Here is a 24,314-nt window from a genome sequence, read left to right on the forward strand (position 1 = left end):
CCTCCATCCAAAGCCCCTTAATATCCCCACTATCTTTTTACTTCAAGTCTGTTGCCTGGGTGTCATCCTCAATTTTCTCCTCCCCTTAACCCATAGCATTCAAAATCTCTCTCTCTCCTGCTGTTTCCATCTCTGCAGAATATATAGGATCAGGCTCTTTCTCACCCCTTATGACACTAAGGGCCATATTCAATTAGGTGCTAAAAGTCTGGGATTTTCGCATGCCGGACTTTTCGCACCACATTGAAGGTTCGACAGAGGATAAAGTATTGGGCACGTGCCCGCTTATCCCCGTATTCAATTCAGAAGCTGCGGAATCAGGACGTGGCAGAAAGGTAAGTGGCAAAAAGTCCGGTCAATTTTTGGGAATTCATCCTAGCACCCCCTAAAGTTGTCCTGACATGGGGGATCACTATGGGTACCCCCGAATTGGCATGCTGAAGGGAAGTCGGGGTTTTTACATAGCCGCGGCAGGTGCATAAATGCGCCTGTGAAGAGCAGATGAAGAATAGAATTTAGAAATTTTTTTGGGGAAAAATAACTATGGCCATCACATTTGGGGTACATGAAAATGGGTGCAAGCATATTTTTAAGTCCCTAAAATGTTTTTTCTAAGTTCTTCAAAAATACACCTGCCGCTACCACCCACAATGAAGAAATCACCTGCCGCATACTTTTTTTAACGGCAATTTCTTTGATAATTGAATACGGGGATAATTGACACAGGTGAAAATTACGTTTTCGCCTCAAATTGAATACGGCCCAATGACTCTCTTCCACACACTCATCATCACCTGCTTTGACTACGGTAATTTCCTCCTCCACTCTGGCCTCCCCTTTTCTTGACTTTCTCCTCTTCAATCTATCCTGAACACTGCTGTTTATCTCATGTTACTCTCTGGCCTCTCATCTCTGCAACGTGCTTCACTGGCTCCTTAACCTCCTTAGAGTCCAGTTCAAAGCTCTTATTCTTGCTTATAAAGCCATTAATAATTCCTCCCATTCCTAAATCTCCAACCTCTTTTCAATCCACACCTACTCCCGCTCCCTCCAGAGCCGTAACTAGACTTTTTGGTGCCCTGTGCCAGAGGGAGCATTTGCGCCACCTCACCGCCCCCCACATTTTTAAATAAGGACATAAGAAGGGCCATGGCCTCATGGGGAAGGGCCAGGGAAGAGATAGGGGAGGCCAGGAGATACTGGGGATAAAAGAAGAGGAAGCTACAAATGAGAATGATGATAAACAGGAAAATTAACATGCTCAAACAGCGCCACCTGCCCTGCGGTGCCCTGTGCCATGGCACTGGTCGCACTACCCTAGTTACGGCCCTGGCTCCCTCCACTCCTCCCGCTGATCTCTACATCACCTCCACCCTGGTTACCTCTTCTCACCCCTACTTCCAAAACTTTTCCTGCTCTTCCCCCCTCCTCTGGATTTCACTTCCTCACCTAGTCAGACTTTATATCAGTCTCGCTAGCTTCAAATGTGCACTTAAACCACACCTTTTCATTACAATCTACCAGCCCTTCTCCTAATCTGCACTTATCTCTCTGCACTTGATCTGGTCTCTCGCCAAGTGTGCTCACCCCTTCCACCTCTTGCTATGCAAGGTCTCATAGTCATGGGCCTCTTTACTCTTTTTTCTCCCTTAGAACTATCCATGCCACCTGTGCTCCTTGTCTTTCTCTCCAAGTCCATTAAGTGACTCTGATCATTTTAGCTTGCCCTTACCCTTTGTTCAGGCTCATTGAGTGTCGAACATTTTCCAGCACTTGCACCACAGGATAGTGAGTTGCCCTACCCTCTCCCCATGTCCTTATTCTACATTATCTGTCATTTTATTGTTGTACGTTATTCCTAGATCTATCAATTTACACTATGTGAAAGTTTTTCTTTCAAGTAAAGTGGTTATGTGCCTAACTATTGTGATTATTTATTTAGTTAATGCACGTATCATCAGGCAGTAGAATTAGTTTCTCCAAATTTTGCTAATGTTCCATTGCTTAGTAGCTCAGTAACTCAAAAACACATACATTGGATAATATACTTACAGCTCTCTAGCTGTAGTTTGCAGGTCTGTCTATCCATGGGGTATTTTGTCAGATCCATATTGCAAGCCACAGTGGAAGTGATTCTAAAGAGAGGATATGTATTAATTTGTAGTATGAGCATTGGTGATTAATGAGATAAGCAATGTGATCGTGGGTACTACTGTTAGCAATGATGCTGTATTTACAATGGAAGTGTAAGTATTAAAGAGTAATTCAACAGTGGTCAGGTGCACGGCGGTGGCAGCAGGCCATACAGTCACTTCTGTACTGCTTTCATTGTAAAAGTATCTAATGCCTTTCACATACATTCCATACAGGCTTGCATATTCTCATCATAATCCTGAATGTGGAATTGGGTAGGATATATAGGAACACTACCCAAAATGTGGAATTGGGCAGTGCTCCTGGGATGCAGTCAGGAAGCCGACGGTCGAAATGCCGTGCTCCTATCTATCCTTACAGCAGACATATTAGCTCATCTGTAAAATGTTACATATACTATACATATCCCTAGAAAATACATTTCTATATTATAACATTTAGGAAGGTTTATGGTACCTGAGGGCATACAGCACAGTTCCATTGGAAAATAACCGAACAAGACGGTTCTCCACAGTGACATCATGTAAAAAGGAGTTCTTGGAATCTACAATGTATGTGTCTGGGACCCAGAGCAATTGTACTAGCCTGGGATCCAATGTAATGCTTTTATTGCCTTCAAAAATCAGACGTTCATCTGTCCAGCGCTGACGCAAAAATATTGTGGCTGTGTAATCCTGTTAGTAATAAATAATAAACTGCTTAGTTGGTATTAAAGATCATGAAGACATAACAATTTTCACTAGAATAATGAGATAGCATAATGTTGTCCATTACAATTTTTGTGAGTGTAGTATGAATTGACAGTCATGTCAGCAGTCCACATGTCGACCATCCATATTTACATTGGCAAGGTGAGTATGTCATACCCTAAATCTACCCTAACCAAAGACGTACCCTTACCCTAAAATTGTGTAAAAAATGTCTTGCACCACAAGTGGTAGAGATCAAACAAAAAAAAGTCTCTGTGATTCAGAGACGAAACGCGTTGATGTCATCAGCTGTTATATCCTTCTGCTGTAGCCCGAGACCTGTTTGCCCAGAGAAACCCAAGAGTGACTTTCCCGCTGAATCCAGAAAACAGAGCTGCATACTAACGCAGCTAGATCCACCAGCTACTTGCAGCAGCATAGCTCTCCCTGAAACATCCATAGTTAAGAGAGAGTGAGATAATTATTTCAACAGCTATGACCAGCATCCGTGCTGGTGAACTTGCATACTTATGGGAATACCCAGAAGCCCACTCGGAGATCCCGCGATTTGCAAAGTGTGGCTGAACGGAGCATGTTTTCTGTGCTGGGACGCCAGCACAGATATTAGGATTTACTTTACAAAACAGGTACTGACAAAAAGACGGCTACATTTTAACTTACTTCTAATACGGATCCGTAGTGTGCTATTTAACAAGCATTTCATGCTAGAACTAAATACACCCAGCTACATTTATTTTAAATAGCAACATTGTATTCATATTTCTACTGCTCAGAAGATGTTTCAACTGTGAATCCTTGTGATGTAAATTTCTTTGATTATTTCTTATGTGCAATTTATATGTTTGTGTTCATTTTAAAGTAAAAGTATTTATACATATCAAATTGGAAGTGTATAGATATATCTTTTATACATATTGATACATTGGTTAGCCATGACCAAAGCGCAGTGTACGTTTAAAAAATGTATGTCAACATTCTACTGTCGTTCTGTCATTGTCAGCATTCTATTGTCATTCTGTCATTGCCAACATTCTACTGTCATTCTGTCATTGCCAACATTCTATTGTCATTCTGTCATTGTCAATTATTCTATTGTCATTCTGTTATTGTCAACATTCTACTGTCGTTCTGTCATTGTCAACATTCTATTGTCATTCTGTCATTGCCAACATTCTATTGTCATTCTGTCATTGCCAACATTCTACTGTCATTTTGTCATTGCCAACATTCTATTGTCATTCTGTCATTGTCAACATTCTATTGTCATTCTGTCATTGTCAACATTCTACTGTCGTTCTGTCATTGTCAACATTCTACTGTCATTCTGTCATTGTCAATTATTCTACTGTCATTCTGTCATTGCCAACATTCTACTGTCATTCTGTCATTGGCAACATTCTATTGTCTTTCTGTCATTGTCAACATTGTCATTCTGTCATTGCCAACATTCTATTGTCTTTCTGTCATTGTCAACATTCTATTGTCATTCTGTCATTGCCAACATTCTATTGTCATTCTGTCATTGCCAACATTCTATTGTCATTCTGTCATTGCCAACATTCTACTGTCATTGCCGACATTCTGTTGTCATTCTGTCATTGCCAACATTCTATTGTCTTTTTGTCATTGTCAACATTGTCATTCTGTCATTGCCAACATTCTATTGTCTTTCTGTCATTGTCAACATTATATTGTAATTCTGTCATTGCCAACATTCTACTGTCATTCTGTCATTGCCAACATTCTATTGTCATTCTGTCATTGCCAACATTCTACTGTCATTGCCGACATTCTATTGTCATTCTGTCATTGCCAACATTCTATTGTCTTTCTGTCAACAGTCTGAATGTCAGCATTCAGATGATGTCGAATGTCAATAACATGAACGCACAAGCAGCTTATGCAGATTAAAATGATATGCGGCATGTCTATAAATGCTACATTACAGTGTCAGCGGCTGTGACGCTGTAACGTAGCATATACTGTAGTATGAGATACAGCCACAGTCACACAGAATATAGGCATGCCACATATCATTTTATTCAACATAAGCTGCTTGTGCATCCTATTTGCATCGCTTTGCGAATAAGATGCATTTTAAGGGAGAAAGTTGCTTGAAAAGATGCACAGCGCTACCGATTCACACAGCGCTCAAGCATTATGTTTAATGCGACTTGTTGCGCACGGAGGATAGATATATGTGGACACATCTGTATACCATTTTTTTCACCTTCTTCATTTAAAGTAAATAAACAAAAGATGAGGTACAACCAAGGGAAAGAGCAATTACAGGCTGATATATTTTTTAAAATACAGCTGTGTCTGAAATTCACATAAACCATCTGAAAACAATAACATGTGAACTAAATTTCTAATGTTAGTGAAATGATTTGTCTTAAAGGAGACATTTACTTGTACTGTATATTGTCTTTACTATCTTTCCCCCTTCTTTAAAAAGCAACAGTGGTCCTTTTCTTGAATCAGTAGGTCAGTGGTTCACACATATTTTTGGTGTGGGGAGATTTGAGCAAAATGAAACCACCAGGCTGTTAGTGCAGGGCCTCTATAAAATTTTAAGCATTTTCTCTTTTATATGTTAATGTGGTAATGAGGTGGTGGACTGGCAGCCTATCACAAGATAAGTGTGGATTTTGCAGGATCATATTAGTGATCTCTGTCAATCATTCCTTCTCTTGCCTGCTGGAAACCCTCCCCTCTTTGGAAGTTTCTCGTAGTGGTGTTAAGAACGGCTGTCTTGTACACCAATGACTGAGGACCTCATTCAGAGCCGGACGCTATTTGCGGTCGTTCGTTCAGAAAAAAGGGGTTGGCTATTCAAATGAACTGTTCGCTCTTTGCGGTCTGTTCACGCCTCTAGGTCTGAACGAGCGAACAAAACTTGCGGTAATTTTTTGGATAACTACACCCCCTGGCCGCTCGCATCCTACGTCATGTCCGCTATTTATTAGATTAATCGAGTACATCGACCAGCGTATGAACTGCTCACTATTCTTGTGGTTGGTTTTTCCTACCGCAATCTTGCGAGCAGTTCTGACTATAAAATAACCCAGTGACGTGGACAATGATGCTGCTGTATTAATTATGCACACCCATAAAACGCCCGTTTTGACCTTTAAGCACGCCTGCGTTCGGATCTCCACTCCCCGTTTTTCAAGCACCTTCCCCGGTTACCACCCACATACGCCTCCTCCTGTCACTCAAAATAGCAGGCATTCGCTATTTAGCGAACAAACGATTTTCGGCCGCACTGACTGATTCGCGCATGCGTATTATGATCCGTACGCATGCGCAGTTGGGCAAACATCACTCGGAACGAACAAGCGGTAGCTTATGAGCGGCTCTGAATCAGGCCCTGAGTTTGGAATGCATGAATGTCTTGTTTTATGTTGTTCATTCTTGTTGTCCGCTACCAAATAACTTTAATCATTTCAAGTAAACTTAAATAATTGTCCAATAAAATTTGACAAATTTGCAACCAACTTCTGTTGTCATGTGTTTTATTTCAGTATGTTGTATACAGTTTCTTTAAGGGCTATAACTGAGTTAATATCAACTGTTGACATATGATTCTTTTATGAGACATCAATGCTAAAATTAGTTAAATTAATAGGGGATATGCTTAAATATAAAAGTGAATAACAGTTATTTCTATTGTATAATTAAGACTGAAATATAATTTACATAGTGCCAAAAATCTGTACATTTTATAAGGTGTCACCTATGGCTCAGAAATTGTCATGGTACATACAGAATGGAATTGTGACATACACATTTGATTTGTCACATTGCTTCGGAATGAACTCCCTAGGTAGTAGCGCCTACAATTCCTGTTAGTTACTCTCAGACAGTGTAGGATTAGTGTAGTTTTAACATACTCTGGGGTATATTCATTATGTTAATTATCGGGGTCTGAGCTAACCCCAATAATTAACATACTAACTTGCAGCAAGTGCCGAAGCAATTCATCATTGCTCCGACGCAGAGCCAGCTGACCTGAAAATCAGCTTTCTCCATGAAGCGGCTTCACTGCTCCTTTTGGAGCAATGAAACAGCATTGCCGAGTTGACGCAGGCGCACAAAGCCCCGATGTCTGGCGGAAGGAGCAGCACAGGGGCGGAGAGATCCAAAAGGATCCCTCTTCACAACCCGGGACTCCTTCCTATAGGGAAGGAGTGGGGTGCACGCTGCGAGTGGGAGCAAACACCATCTGAGGATGGGAAATGCTCTAGCAGTCAAGCTCTGAGAATATTGTATTTTCGGATCTTGATGACTTTCTGTCCCCATACCAGTGTATGGGGAAAGCGTCCCTCATTGGAAGTGAAAGGTAAGCAGGAGATACCTGGTTTTGTATAAATTAAGTGATGATGAATAGACCCCTCTATGAGGTGATTGTGTGCACGTTTTTGTATGGGCACTAAACATAAAATCTGCCTCTTGTATCTAAAGTGAACATTCCCTTTAATATACCAACCTTTTACAAATTCAATTTAAAGAATAAAGAAAAATATCTGATAAGCTAGTTGATGGTCATGGTGTCTTTAGAGATGTATGAATTCCAGAAGTTCTATTCACACTGATGCAGCCAAATCCTGATGTAAAATTTACAAATCAGACTGATTTTTGAGAACCATGGAATAGACGGTTGCAGTGACATCACAGGGTGTTTCCCTGCTTTATAAGTATCTTTTATGGGATTTATTAGATCTGTTATGCATGCTTTAAGCCATATTTGCTGGCACAATCGATGGAGGACAGAGCTGGTATAAACAGTGATAACATTGATGGTACAGTCAATGGGTACAGGCCGGATAAAGTTAATTGGGTGAGAAAACTAATATAATTAATGAGGATATTGCTAGTATAATCATTGGCAATAATGCTAGTATAGTCAACACAGGCAGTATTGGTATAATTAATATGATGGTAATTATCAATAATCGAACAATACTGGTATGATTAGTTGGATGTAGGCCTGGTATAATCAGTGGGGGACAGTATAAACAGTGGTGAATTTAGAAAGTTCATTTTGGCACAAGTCCTACCAATTGAAAAGTTCTTTGCAAGCGAAGATGAATTAATCCAATGTGACAGTACTATAGGAAAAGATCAACTTATATAAAGAACATGAACGAAAAATTGCATAAACCTGTTATGTGTTTCATGTGTATGCTAGCTGCTTCCTCATACTTGTTTATATCACTATCTCTGCACACCACATATTTGGCTCAATTATCTCCTACTCTTCTTCCTGCTCCTCCTCTTCCACCTCCTCCCCTTCACCTGCCTCATTCTCTGTCCTCTTGTCCTCTTCACCTGCCACCTGCTTTCTTTGCTCCTCAGCTCTCTGCCTCTTCTACCTTGGCAGCCACTGCCTATTTTGCTAAGATACACAGATGTGTCCTCTATATTGGCATCAATCTTTTTTCACCAATCAGTAATGAGACATTGCTGGTATAATTAGTTGGATACAGGTCTGTTATAAGTGCATGAGTGAGTTGGGGAGAGGTGCAGTACTCTTAGATATTGCGGTCTCGGCAAGCATGATCTGGCTGCACATGCACAGTTCACCAGCATAGCATTGGACAGAGTGAGTTGGCAAGGTCACGGGATGGGGGGAGCAGTTTGCATTCATATGGCGACCAATGTTGGAGAGGACCAGCATTGTAGCCTATGGCAGACCAGTGGCCGGCGCCCAGCCTTCTCTGCCCAGGACCTTTTGTCCAGTTCCCCCATCACTGGAGGGGACCACCTGCTCTTTCCTACTTTCACCAGACCCTGGAACACAGCAGCCGGGGTAGGGAAGGGAGAGGAGGACACAGGGCTTCATTCAGAGGCGGCCATACGGTCTACGACTGCACGGCCGCCTCGATGTTTGTCCAGTGCGCATGCACACGAGGGAGCCGGCTCCTTCATGCGCATGCGTGAGACCCGCTACGACCGACAGCGCCGGTCGTAGCGGGTCTCTTTCCAAAGGGGACGAGCTGTCTATGTTGATTGACAGCTCGCCCCGTTTGGAAGGCGGGCCGGGGGGGTGTGGCAGCCCATACGGAGGCATTCCCATGGGAACACCTGCCGTTTGGGGGAGCCAGAAGCTCTCCGGGGCTTACGACAAGTGAGACCCTACCCTAGGGTCTCGTCGTAAGCCCCGAAGGTCGCGATGGTCTATGACCATCGTGACCATCACCCTAGTGGTCATTAGAGCTGTGGGTGTAAACCCACAGCCTAATGACCAAAAGAGAGGTGGCCGGTCAGGATGCAAGCGGCCACACAGTTTCTGAGTGACCGCTTGCATCCTCTGACCGCCTCTGAATGAGGGCCACAGTCCCCACAGCCAGCATACCATTACCTGGCTGCTGCTCCTCCTGGGTGTGCATACTGCTGTTACTTCCACTATTAACAATTAAATTCAAGACTTTTGTGGCATATAAAACTTTATCTCCTAATCCTCTGATGTTTATAGGATGAGACGACTTAGTGACTTGAACCAACCTTCATTATAGTTGAAGTGCATTGTGTCTCCTGAGTCCATGTATTTTTGTCGCATTTAAAACTTTATCTCCTAATCCTCTGATGTTTATAGGATCAGACAACTTTAGTGACTTCAACCAACCTTCATTATAGCTGAAGTGCATTGTGTCTCCTGAGTCCATGTACCAACAGTTTATGCGGTGACTGTTGACTACATTTAATGCTGACACATTTCTTTCTATCACGCTTGCATGATGAAGTACTACTTGGTTCACTTGTTCTACATTCTGTGGCCTTATGTCCCACCTTGTGACACTTGAAGCACTTGTACTTGGGCTTCTGATAGCAGAAAATAATTCTCAGCATTGGTCTCAACAGGAATGCACTCTTGAAACTGCAGTAGCTTGTCCTGTACAATCTCTGTCTGCTTGGCAGTGTATGATTTCAAAGCTACTACTATGAAATAATAAGCTTTTGCAGCATTGCCATTGCAACTTCCTCATTGTCTGCATGCCTACTGATGTCAATTGCTGAGAGATAGACAGCATTCTATCTATATATTCATTCATGTTCCTGCATGCACTTACACCATGTACACCATGTACCTCAGGTTGATTTGTCTTCTTAGGCCTTTGCCTTCATAAGACATCTGCAAAGCCACTCACATTTTGTTTGCTGTCACCTTCCTGTAAATTGTGGAATACATGTGCTGCTCTACAGCTAAGCATATGATCCCCTTGGCTCTATCTACATCTGGGGTGGGGTGCTCCCTGAGATGATTCATGGCAAATTTCCATGTCTCATAGTTCTCTGAGCCCTTTAACTTGGTGAAGCCCCTGCACTGTATAGATGTGTACACATAAACACATAAACCTCGGGGCAAATGTACTAAAGTGAGCATTTTTAGCAGTGGAGATGGTATCTAATCTAGAAGGTGCAAGTTAAATGTTAAGTAAAATCTGATTGGCAAGATCTCCACTTCTAAAATCTCTCACTTTAGTAAATATACCCCCTAGCATCTATATGCCATAATATTATTATTATTATTATTATTATTATTATTATTATTATTATTATTGTTATTATTATTGTTATTAATAATAATCATCATCATCATAAAAAGAATAATAATACCTTGCTGAAAGTTTGCAAATAAATAATGAGCTCTGTGAAGCTCTGATATACTTAATATGGAGGCGAAGGTTGTGTAATCAAAATATGAACCATGCAAATGTAATTAATATACTGCTAATGCCTTCAAATATTTTATTTAGTAGTCAGTGGTACAGTTATATTGAGTATACTAGTTACAGTCTACTGTATTCAAAATATACTACCATTATCCCCATTTTGATTATTTAAGCATTGCCCCACAAAGATTATCAGCACTGTAGGTAGAATGTGCAGTAGTTTACTCTATTTCAAGCTAATTAAAGCACAAAAATGTGTTTAATAAATAATAATTGACATCCTGAGGATTCAGTGGGCATTGATCTTATTGCTGTGTATGGATACATTTCCTGTTGTGTTTCTTACATTACCAACAGCAAGGGCCATGCGGTATTCGGCACCATGGCCCCTGCTGACGATATCACCCGTAGGACCTGCATGCATTTCTGAAGAGGGATGTCACTGACGACGTGTGGGAGCGTGCATTGTCAGCGACATAGCGGGTACACACTGCCCGATGTGGACGATATGTTGTCCGATTCACTGGATCAGACGACATATCGTCAAGTGTGTACCCGGCATTAGCCTTATTACATAAGCTGTAGATTTCAACAGGCATATTCAGGCATGACATATTTTAATTGGACACCAATTATTCAGTTAACTACTAATAATATAATGTTAAAGCATACAGTACAAATGTGAAAGGGTCATATAGACAGATATAATCACGGCGTGCATGGTACTGTAGGGAAGACTACATAAGTGATGAGCTGCACCAACATTCTAACATTCACTTTCTCCTCCATTTACTTCACTTGTTACTAATTTGGAAACTGCACAATATGTAACAAGTTTTACAGTTTGCATATTTTACCAGACTAAGGTGCCTATGTATTAATTCTCAGGGTTTTTGTAATTCAATTCACACCTAAGATTTCTGTAAGAATGCATGTGTGCTGGGGCAGTGCTTCTGGACAGAGGTTATCCCAGCTAAACACTTTCTCACAGCTCAATGCAGCCGCAAAATGCTTCACGTCCTGATGCACATTTGCAAATGGTGTAGCTCACTGTCATTTGAGATTTAACAATGTAAAATTTTAGCTAGCACCATTTTATGATGATGTTAGTTACCGGGGCAAACTCTGAATAGCTAAATTAGATATTTATACTGTCTATATATCGAGATATATGGTGACAACGGTATTCACCAGTAACTATGTAAATGTTGGAGAAATCAGTGATTTCTCCAGCATTACGGGTTTACAGTAATTAATAGCTCACACCTTAAAATAGGCCTTTCTAGGGTTTGGTAAATAGGCCTTTATGCCCTTATATTCAGTAACCATATCAGGTAATTTTCTGTATTGTGAGGAAAAGTTCTGTAAAAAAAAGCAAAAGCACAGTGGATTAATAGAAAACAATTAATCACTTACCATGTTTTCCTCGGAAACAGACGCAATGCTTGCAACTTCCAGGGTTACTGAAATTTCAGCTGGCTTTTCTGAATAAAACGAAATAAATGTTAATACATTACCTTATTGTATTATAAAGTAATTGTAATGTATAAAAGTGCTAGTTTTGAAAACAATTTATTTTAAGTAATCAAACGCATATATACAGTATCCTTTAGACATGTGTCCTCTAAAAGATGCTGCTTTGTAATGCAAAGCAAATTTTTTTCTCTGTCTTGTGTTAATTTGGATGTTTTGTGCACAATTTAATTGCCTATCTATGTACCAATGTTACTAAGATGCGGGTTTTTAGAATTGGAGATGTTGTCTATAGCAACCATTCAGATTGTAGCTATTATCTTCTAGAATGTGCTAGATAAATGTTAAGAAAAATCTGATTGGTTGCTATGGACAACATCTCCACTTCTAAAAATCTGTACATTAGTAAATATACTCCCCAGTGTTTAACACTGCCATTCACGTAACACGCAGTGGTGTTTTAACGAAACACATGGTCTCATGTAGAGTTGGGCTTTCGTCTGTTTCATTCCATACAATATGCATCTCTAGACTGCAGTGCACCAAAAAATGTTATGCAAATCTTGATGTATCTCCCACTGGTAAGGAGTAATGGGGTAGAGGGGAGGGGTGCAGCAAGAAACCAGTGTGTACCAAATAAAGTATGTAATCATATGAAATGCCCCATACTGTACCAAAAATAAAAACAAATGTGCTTATCTGAACCACAATAATTATCTAATGATAACACTTGTTTCATCAAAGGAAGATACTTCCAAATATTCAATGTAGACTCTCAAAGACATGGAAAGTAGACATTACCCCATCTTATTGCCAACAAAACGTGTTGGTTTAGCATCCTGATCCAGTGTATAGTGATTATAGGTACATGAGATCTCCTGAAAATCTGTTCATACAAGCTACATTTTTATTTTAATGATTGTATGTTTGCATTTATCTAATAATAACTCTTTTCTGATATATTTGGTACTCTATGATTTCCTCATTTCCATTTTCTTGAAATCATACATTTGATATTTAGAAGTCTGTTTTGATGTATCAAGTGTTATCATTGGAGAAGTATTGTGGTTCAGATAAGCACATTTGTTTTTATTTTTGGTACAAGGCCATTTGTATTATCACAGATTTTATTTGGAACACATTGGTGTTTTATTTAAAGATTTCTTTGCTCTAGGAAGCACCTAGTTCTTTGATTTTACAGATTGAGGGCCTCATTTATTAACGAGTTTTATCACCAAAATGAGTGATAAATTTCACTGTGTATGATAATGGTGCTACAGCCAATCAGCTCCCAACTGTCATCTGTTAGAAAAATGACAGTTGTAGCTGATTGGCTGGAGCACCATTTATCATACATAGTGAAATATATTACTCGTTTTGGTGGTAAAACTCGTAAATAAATGGGGGCCCTAATATCTTCCTCAACAGCGAGGAAACACAATCAGACAATCAGGGCCCCCTCTGTGCACTTCCACCCCATGAGGAATACTGTTGTGAACACTAACACCACAGTTTCCTTTTGAATATTATATATATATATATATATATATATATATATATATACTGTATATTAGTCAAACAAACAAAGCAAAGACATAAGTATCATGAGCCACTGGAAGACAATTTCTGTGCCCTGCTCTCAGCATTTCATAACCAGCTTGGGAGTCAGTAACAACAGTGTGCATTGACCTTGCAGTATTTTCTCTGCAGTAAACCAGCTTTATGGCTTCCCTATTACAACAGAAACCAGTGAGACTTTCTCTTAGGCTAGTGTCCCTTGGGACCTTTTATTATCATGTTTTTGCAGTTTCGAGTTTTGGTAGATAAATTATTTTGACGCAGTCTTCTGCAGTGCTTCCCTTTGGTAGTATTTTGGGCTTCCTGGGCATCTCACATATTCAGGATACATATTAATGCCTGGTTCAAATGCCAATGTAAAAATGTAGATGTCTTTAGTGTGATAATTTGTAGTAAAATATTTAACTTCCTTGTATTTTATAAATAAAGCAAAGTTTCCATTGTGCATCACTGTGCATCAGCAGCAACAACTACTTCTGTCATAATATTCCGTTACACAGCCTCCATTTCTGCCACATTTTAATACCTTTATTTATAACCAGAATGACAGACTCTAGAAACAGCTTAATACAGTATGTCATTAAGAAATGCCACAAGATGGAGCCATTTGTCTAATAGTAAAGAATCAAACAGTGTTTTTCAGTGTTGAAAATAGATGAGCAAATCATCTTGACAGATTCAGATATTTTACACAATTAAGTCAATTAGACAGCTTGGAATGTGAAGAAGCCACTCAGTAAGTATTAAAATTATGAAATGTCATGTCTATAGTCTTATAAAAGGGTCTTACAGTTCCCCTGGGGCAAGGTAGTCATTTATCCTAGGTTGTTCTAGGGCAAAGGTTGGCAACGTACCGAAATTTAACTGCTGTGGAACTACATATCTCAGCATACCTTGCCACAATGTTAGCATGCCCTAACAGCAAAACTTCGGCAGGGCATGCTGGAATGTATAGTTCTACTACAGCAGCTGGAGTGCCGTGCATTGCCCCACCCTGAGTCCAAGAGTTGTCTGTAGCTTTTAATTTCCATTGTACATACAAATTAGCCTTAATATACAAATTAACTGTATTTTCACTTCTCACAATCTCACATTTTTATTTCATATAGGGGTCTATTCATTATGTTAATTATCGGTGTCCCCGATAATTAACATACTAACTTAACACGAGCACCAGAGCAATTCATCGCTGTTCCGGCTCAGAGACAGCTGATCCAAAAATCAGCTGTCTCCCCGAACGGCTTTCACTGCTCCTTTAACACTTAGCACTGCTGAGTGAACTTGGCAGTGCTAGTGCACCTTTGTGACCTTAAGTTCATGCAGGCGCACAAAGCCCCGACGTCCGGTGGAAGGAGCTTCCCATAGGGAAGGAGCAGGGTGATCGCCGCGAGCAGGAGCAAAAACCATCTGAAGATGGCGAATGCTCCCACAGTCAAGCTCTGAAAATATTGTATTTTCGGAGCTTGATGAATTTCTATCCCCATACTAGTGTATTGGGACTGCGGGCCACATTGGAAGTGAAAGGTAAGCAGGAAATATCTGTGATATCTCCTGCTTTAGCATTTTGATGAATGGACCCAAAACGTAATGTTCATTTTCACCTGCTTTTGTAGAAATTAAGGGGTCTATTTACTAAGCAGTGTTAGGAGACAGTGTGAAAAGTGATAAGGAAGTGATAAGGTGCCAGCCAATCAGCTCCCAACTGTCATCTCACAGGCTGTGTTTGGAAAATGACAGTTGGGAGCTGATTGGCTGGCACCTTATCACTTTCTTATCACTTTTCACTCTGGGAGATAATGAATAGACCCGTTAGTGTTTAAATAAATCCCAATCCCAGTTCTTACCCATATAGGTTTGGAAATACCCAAGCAATACATTGCCATGTCAACTGGTGCATTTGTCTTGATCATTTAACAGTCCATCCATCACCTCTGGTTGTATCCTTATTATATTGTGAACCTTTACTATCAAGGTCATTGTATTGGCCATCAGTTACTATATAGCAATTGATAACTTGTGCAAAGAAGCAAAATGTGTTCTTCAAAGAGTTCTATGTACTTCCTTTATGCCAGTGATTTTCAACCTTTTTCAACTAGCGGCAAGCCGAACTCAATTTTAAAATTGCCAAGGCACACCATCAGTCCCCCACAGAGAAAAACACGCACATTGGGACGACACATGCACTGGCCTCCGCAAAAGAAAACAATCACATTGGCCTCCACAGAAATCAAAATAAAACATATTGGCATCCATTGAAAACAAAATAAACATATTGGCCCCCAAAGAAAACAAAAATAAAAAACATTGGCACCCACTTAAAAAAAACAATCACTCTGGCCCCCACAGAAAGCAACATATTACACATTAGCCCCTACATAAAAAAACAATCACACTGGCCCCCTTAGAAAGCAAAACATTATACATTGTCACCACAAAAGAAAAAATAATACATTGTCCCCACATAAAAATGAATTACATTGCCGCAACATATAAAAAACCCATTGCATTGTCCCCACAGAAGGTAAAACAACACATTGTCCCCACCAGGGGTTATGGTGGGCCGGGATGGGGCGGAACTGCGTTCCGTCACTTCTATTTGGAGACGGACTAGTTCCACCTCCTCCGACCCACCTTAGCTTGACACCGCAGGGAGGCTTTATTAGCCGGGCGCCTGATGAGATTTTGTTACCAGCGGGTGCCCAGCTCCCTCCCCGCAACACCAGCGGGAGGCTGGAGCTCACGCATGAGCTCCGGCCTCCGGCTCCCGCAGTGCACTATGGGAGAGATGTCATGACACGGTAGCAGTGCTTAAGGTAAGTATTGTGGGTTTTGTTTGTGTAAGCGACTTCATGTTGGGGACATAACTTTTGGGGGCACTACTACTGGGGGCATTTGCTTGGGGGCACTACTAGTGGGGGCATTTACTCAGGGGCACTACTACTGGGGGCATTTACTTGGTGGCATTACTATTGGGGGACTACTACTGGTGGCACTACTACTGGGAGCATTTACTCGGGGGCATTACTATTGGGGGCACTGCTACTGGCGGCATTACTACAGGGGGAATTACTATTGGCACTACTACAGGAGGCTCTACTATAGGGGGCATTACTACTGGGGGTATTACTTCTACAGGGGGCATTACTACAGGAGGAACCACTCCTGGGGACACTGCATAAGGGGCACCACTACTGGGGGCACTGAATAAGGGGCACCACTATTGGCGTCACTGAATAATGGGCATTACCATTGTGGGAACTGCATAAGGGGCACTACCACTACTGGGGGAACTGCATAAGGGGCACCACTACTGGGGTCACTGCATAAGGAGCATTATCACTACTGTAGGCACTGCATAAGCGGCATTACCACTGTGGGCACTGCATAAGGAGCACTACCACTACTGGGGGAACTGCATAAGGGGCACTACCACTACTGTGGGCACTGAATAAGGGGCACTACCATGGGCACTGCATAAGGGGCACCGCTCCAATGGGCATTGCATAAGGGGCACTACTGCTGTGGGCATTATGTGTAAGGGGCACTACTGCTGTGGGCATTGTATAAGGGGCACTGCTACTGTGGGCATTATGTGTATTAGGGGCACTACTACTGTGTGCATTGCGTTTAAGGGGCAGAAATGTGGGCATTGTGTAAAAGGGGCACTGCTGTGTGTCATACATGAATAAGGGACACTACTATGTGGTGTCATGTGAATCAGGGGTGAATTAAGATTGTGGCGTAATTTGAATTGGGAATACTATTGTATGACCACACCCCTTTTAAAAGACCACGCCCTTTTTTCGGCGCACCTACGCTGCACGCTGTCCTTTACTTAAAAATATGCAGGGGGGGGTGAGTTTCACCACTTATCTAGGACCACTTTAAGCACTGGTCCCCACATAAAAAAACATAACCACACTGGCCTCTACCGAAAATAAAATATTTTATATTGGCCCGACCTGTCCGTGGCAGAGAAAGGTGCTCCCTGCCCCTCAGCTGTGGAAGCGGGTGCAGCGGCAGCCTGTCAAACTCATGGTTGTTGCTAGATCCAATAGAGGACCTCTCACTGCTCAGCAATGACACTGCCACACTGTGTGCATGACCTATGATATCATGCCGCCGCGTCTCCATTGGTCATGGTTCGGGCAGCAGCTGAGCCACCCGTAAGAGCCCAGCTCTGCCCGGACCCAAAGTTAGGAGTTTACTGCGGGCATGGGATCCCTAGCGCCGCCTCTCCAGCGGCACACCTGGAAACCGCTAGTGGCACACTAGTGTGCCGGCACAGCAGTTGAAAACCGTTGCCTTACGTCAAAGCTTAAATTATGAAGGCTATTCACATAATACAGCTTGTTAATCTCCATCATACCTTTTATAAAATAGTGATACAAAACTTTATTCAGTCACACCTTTGTGAGCTATGAGGACAGTATGACAGGTCCCATCAGTGGAGAAAATAAAGTACATGTGAAATTAAAATTAAGTGCCAGTGACTACTTGCAGCAGTTGCTAAATCATTCTAATGCTACATGGGATAGTCATTCTCAGAGGAATGATGAGGGTGAACACTGAGAGGTAAATGAACTAAAGTGAGAGTTTTTAGAAGTGAGTTTTAAAAGTGATGTTGCCCATAGCAACCAATCAAATTCTAGCTATTATCTTCTAGAAGGTGCTAGTTAAATGTTAAGTAGAATCTGACTGGTTGCTATGGGCAACATTGCTTTTAGAACTCACTTCTAAAAACTCTCACTTTAGTAAATTTACCCCTGATTCTCTTATGCACACATCTGGTCAGATAAGTAAGACTTTTCCTCATCAAGATATTAGCCTATGGGTGTATTAAGCCTTGGAGTAGGGGTGGGCAATTAGCGGCATTCCAGCTGTTGTTAAACTACAAATCCCAGCATGCCTTGCAAGTTTAGAATGGCCAAATAGCAAAACTGTGTCAGCGCATGCTGGGATGTGTAGTTCTACAACAGCTGGGTGGCCGCTTGTTGCCCACCCGTACCTTGGAAAGAGATAAGTGGATGGATATAAAGTACCAGTATCTCTCTCCAGGGCTTAGTACATAATGTTCTAGGGGCAAAAATTGTAAATGTAACTTCTCCACATTGTGCATGAAACATAATGGTTTGTTGTCTGTCGTAGATGTTTAAAGCAATTTAGTGCTAATGCCTTCTCATTCTCATCCAATCAATGTATTCTGTAATATGTGATCGACATTTGTCAGTTGTGCACAATATGAGAACTCTGTGTTTGCAGACTCAGCGGGCATAGCATTACAGAATGAAATGACATGAGGCAATCTATTTCCAGAAGAAGCAAATTGCCTGCTCCACCAACTGCCTCTTCTAATCACCACTCCCCCATCATACACCACCCAAAAAATTTGGACTGAACTTATCATAGGTGTAACCAATGTACCAGACAGTGTGATGGCTAAAAGAATCTCTTGCACAGCATTACAGATATGCCCCTAGCAAGTCCTCAGCTCAGGAAATTAGACCCATACAGTATCAGAAGGGCCAGCCGCTACTGCAAGTAGCTAGTATGTGCACAAAGGGCGGAATTTAATTGATTCCAGCCCCTATCGCGCCCGATGGAGCTATCCAATTCTTGCTCCTGTCGGGCACAATCAGCTGCCAGCGCTACATTTCAGCTCGGAGCCCCTGGGGTCATCATCACTTTTCGCGATCGCGCCCAGCACTTCGGTCGGGTTTAGCTGCTATACGTGGCTAAACCCGACAACTTTGGGCGCGATCAGCACGAAAATGTAGAACAATTGCATAGCGGCCCGCAATCTACTGTCACTTTAGACGGGAGATGCGGGCCGCGAAAACAATTGTTCCGCCCAAAGTGTCAGTCAGCATGGGACAAGGCTCAGAACGTCATCTATGATCCAACATATTTAAAGGCATCATATTCCCCGATGGGAAACCAATGTAAGAAATGCTTATTCCAAAGATACAAATGAATGTGTTAAATGTACAGTATATCACATATTGTTGTCCTTGCTAATGTTATGAGCGATGACTATTGGGACTGGGACTGCAGTTACATTTGATCAACAACTGTGAGGTGTAAATTATAAATCCTCACTCATGATCATTTAATGCTTGTAATAATTGTATTGGAAAATTCCAAAGTCATCACGTCTATGACCATCAACCGTCAATGCTGAAAGTATTAGACAGAGGGCACAATGCAGGAGACATCCTAAAACACTTTTCCTAACACCCATGTAGCCAAACGATAGCTTTAGAAATTATGTCCATCAAATTTGGTATATTGTGGCTTGTGTAGAACACAAATGACAAGTGCATAAGTCAAATGACGCCTAACCTTCCCCTGAACTGATGAGTCAATGATTGCATTTAATATTATAGTGTTGTGTACTTTACCTAACACTTGATAAATAGCTAAAACCTATATTTATATTGCCTGAAAAAAATGTGTGAACAATTGTTACATAAATAATTTATTGCTGATCTCACAAATCTATTCTAAACCCAGCTATACAAAACATGCCTTTAAAGATTGTAAATAGCCAAAGCGTGACACTTTACATTTGTACAAAACCAAATCATATATGAACATAAACACATCTACAAATGCAGCATAATAGAAATGCACAAAGACACAACAAATGGATGTTAGTCTGCCGAACCAATGGAGGAGACCGCTCATATATATTTGCACATTGATTTAAAAAATGTGTGAAACTAACAATGAGTGGAGGAATAAGCGTCCAAGTTTTAGTCAAATAAAGGGAAACTATAATACTTACCATTTAACTGTGGTCGTAGATATTTATTATAGTCCTTTGTGATATTGTGAAACCCTGGTACAGCATCTGTCTCATCTGCTTCTAAAGAGGACATATGACTAGGAAGGAATACATTAAAATAATATGTGATTAGATAGGCATTTTAAAGCATCTCCATGGCTTGACAGGTACATAGTTTAAGCTGGATAAATATTTCACAATGATATTCTCAGCCTTGCTTTAAAGTGCCATCATATTAAATAATGCATCTTTTTTTGTTTATAGCAGTTGCTACTTGTATAAAGTAAAATAAAGATAGCGAATGTCCAAGCCCTTTTACTAACAAGAGTCCATACCAAATTTGAACCTCAAAGCGTCAAAGAATTCATCAAATTTTTACACCCATTCAGTCTTACCAGGGGTAACTTTCTTAGTTTTACTCAAGCAACTTTTATGTTGATTTATTGGGATAAGTACTGTAGGACCTTTCTTATGTCACCATGTTTGAGTAGTTTATTTTTTTACAAAGACGTAACCCTCCCTTGCTACTGTACATAGCAATAATTTTTGTATGGATGGGGGCAGCGGCAAGGCAAGAAGCTTACAACTCTGCATAAAAATAATATACACATTTTTGACCATGCACGCAATGCGAGAGAACATAGAACCCTTTCCATCTAACTCAGCATCAGGCCCTATGTGAGTAAAACATTTTTAAAAAATTCAGTTTAGGTCTAAAGAGCAGACCTATCACTATGTTAAATAATAAAATACAAGACAAAACGTGATCTAAAAACATATGGTAACACATAAAAGGACCCCAAATTGAAGTAATAATATAAGATATAATAATGCTACAAAGTATCAATAAATATGTACATTTTGCTTATATTAGGGTATTGGTACTCACTAATCCCGTTTATGCCTATAAATATAGCACATTGTCCATACAACCATAAATACAGAAAAAAGCTAACAACATGTATTGCTGTCCGTAAAGTCATCGTTTGTCACAGTTACTACTGTACCTCTTAGCAGGTGATCATACTTTTCGAGGCTAGTGCAATCAACATGTATTTTCTTGTACAGCTGAATAACCTCTTCTCTGGAGCAATTCTTGAACTGATGAAATTTGGTATACAGTACCTTGTGTATATTTATTTACACTTTATTACATTATTTTGTTCTTTCAATAATTGAAGTCTCATCATACTTCCTATTATCTATGTCTTTTGCACTATATAATAAGCAAAACAGCGGGTTTTCCGTCCGTGGCGAGAGCATTTTGTTCAGCAAGCTTAGGGGTATATTTACTGAAGTGCGGGTTTTTAGAAATGGAGTTGTTGCCTATAGCAACCAATCAGATTCTAGCTATTATCTTCTAGAAACACGCACTTTAGTAAATATACCACTTAGTTCCTCCCAGCAGAAAGCCGGCCTTGGAGCTTGCACAGCGCTGACTGGAACCGTAACTCGCAAGTGACTATGCAGCTTTTTACAATTAATCTAGTTTCTTCTGAGGGGGATACGGCCAGGATCCCAGCTTCTGAGATTCCGGTGGTCAGAATGCCGATGCTAGTCAGAATACTGATGTCGGCATCCCGACTACCGGGATCCTGAAGGTAAGTACTGGGGTTAGGGGGAGGGTTGGGGTTATGGTTAGGGGTTAGTGATAGGCACTAGGGGGAGGGTTAGTTTTAGGCACTAAGAGGGGAGAGTTAGGTTTAGGGCACAGGGAGGGGTAGATTAGGTTTAGGCACTAGGGTGGGAGGTTAGGTTCAGGCACCGAGGTGGGAGGGTTATGATTAGGGTAAGGAGTGGGACAGGGGAAGAGTTAGGATACCGACCAACAAAGTGTCAGTATTCTAACCCTGCCGGGATGTCGGCGCCGCTGGTATTCTGAACGCCGGGATCCCAAACGCCGGCATTCCATGTATTCCCTTCTGAGGGACCCTGTTTTTGATATACTATAAAAGTAAAGCTGAAAAAAAACTTCAGAACATCCAGTTCTTTGTAAAACACACCCCTATTCTCACTGTAGAATTTCTAGCACGTACATAGATAGAAGATTTGCATAGATGACTGGAGGTGCACTGAGTATTTTGCAATTTATGACAAATCTATCCATCAGCAGCCAGGGCTGAACTCTTCACCATCTGTATGTCATAGGGGACTGTTTAACTAAAACAACAGTAAACTGGGTATTGACGCCTGGTTTAGCTAGAAATTCATCATGTGATAGTAACCTATTATATTGTGTGATAGGAAATCAAATAAAGACATCCCTTTATGGCCATGATTAGAAGTAAGAGAGCTGATAGCAGAGAGCAAAATGACAAACACAACCACCAACTTGGAATGACAACTACAAATAATGCGGTATAAAATTAGTACATTGCTGATGTCTCATTGAAAGACTCAGTATAACTTTTCTGATATCAGTGAATTAAAAAAATTAAATCATATTCTTATATCATCACACCGATATGACAAGTAATCAAAGCATGAAATATTCTCTGTATGCTACATTACATATAAAAACTTACAGTCCACTTACCAGTGAAACAGAAAAGTCCACAAGACAAGCACGTGATAAGATCTGCAGCACATTTTGAATGAAGTGTTAGATGAGAGTTTTACTTGGAGGGTGATGAAATGTTCAGGATGTGCCTCGGTGAAGAGCTTTACATACTGTAGCTCTGGTTATAAATATATAACAAGGTGGAGACATTCTTTTTGGTGGCCGACCCAGGCAATGAATATGTAATGAGGCCTTCCCATGTTAGCCTTGACAGTCTGTCACTGTCACTATCATCTGCCTTGTCAGAGTTCAACTTATTGTTCTAGTTCATTACTTGAAAGGTGTAATTGAATATTTCATGCTCTATTTCTCCTTGTGTATCTTACTTTCACATGATGGGTGTGCGGCATGGCACTTTTTTAATGAATCTCAAGGTTATAAGTCTAGTACAAGTTGCTGGAATGTGAATAGTTACATAATTTTCCGGCATGGGAAAATGTGAATATTGTGCATGTTTGCAGGGGAAAGATACCATTACATAAAATGTGTAGCTAGTAATTGTCACATTGGGGTTCATGCAGAATTGAACACAAATCAGTTTTGCTGGTGGATCGTGCTTGTTGAGCACGTGTAAGCTATGGGTGAGTCAGAGTCTTAGGGGTCTATTTACTAAGCAGTATTAGGAGACAGAGTGAAAAGTGATAAGGTGCCAGTCAGTCAACTCCTAACTGCCATCTCACAGGTTGTGTTGAAAAATGACAGTTGGGAGCTGATTGGCTGGCACCTTATCACTTTTCAGTCTGTCTCCTAACACTGCTTAGTAAATAGACACCATAGGCACCTCAGTCACATCTTGTAAGAGACTGCTAACTCCTTTAACAGTTCCCCATGCAATGGTGTCATGTTCAGCTAGCCCAGGCAGGGTGTGGAATGATATGTCGACATGGTCATAATGTCAACATTGAATCATGTAGACACTGATGAAATGTCGGCATGTTAGATTATTGAAATATCATCCCTGGTGGCCCAGCGGTCGCTTACCTGCTCCTGATAGCAGCAGCAGTGGCTCCCATCACAGTTTTCCCAGCGGCCATGTGACTGTCACTTCCAGGTCAGACCTCTGATGCTGCAGTGTTCCAGTGAGTGTTTTTCCTCTATCCCTAACCCTAATCCCCACCCCTAACCCTTCCTCTAGTGGCTAACCCTAACCTCGGTTCCCCATCCCACAGCCTGACCCTAAACTCCACAAGCAGACAAACTCTAACCCTCCTGCCCGCATCCTAGCTTGAATGTCGACATTTTGACAATGTCGACTTTTCACATTTTGGCATTCTAAGAATGTCGACACTCTGACTTCTACAATTTAACAATGTCAACATCATAACTGTGAATGTCGACATTGTAAATGATGACCTAATGACTATTTCCCATTC

The 24,314-nt window shown here is 41.0% G+C and overlaps 1 protein-coding gene across 1 annotated transcript in view; it reads right to left on the bottom strand.

The window, feature by feature from the left end:
- Positions 1-23,028, bottom strand: part of GABRP (gamma-aminobutyric acid type A receptor subunit pi) — a 31,404-nt gene extending 8,376 nt beyond the window's left edge. The window contains exons 1-5 of the mRNA XM_088458902.1: positions 22,918-23,028; positions 20,382-20,479; positions 11,960-12,027; positions 2,611-2,828; positions 2,053-2,135 (exon numbers count right to left, since the gene is read on the bottom strand). Coding sequence (XP_088315028.1) covers positions 2,053-2,135; positions 2,611-2,828; positions 11,960-12,027; positions 20,382-20,479; positions 22,918-22,970 — 520 coding nt within the window. The 5' untranslated portion in view covers positions 22,971-23,028. The remainder of the gene's footprint in view (positions 1-2,052; positions 2,136-2,610; positions 2,829-11,959; positions 12,028-20,381; positions 20,480-22,917) is intronic.
- Positions 23,029-24,314: the final 1,286 nt, after the last annotated feature.

This window comes from Taudactylus pleione, unplaced genomic scaffold, assembly GCF_031769625.1.
Source record: "Taudactylus pleione unplaced genomic scaffold, aTauple2 ptg000864l, whole genome shotgun sequence".
Classification (NCBI taxonomy): Eukaryota; Metazoa; Chordata; class Amphibia; order Anura; family Myobatrachidae; genus Taudactylus; species Taudactylus pleione.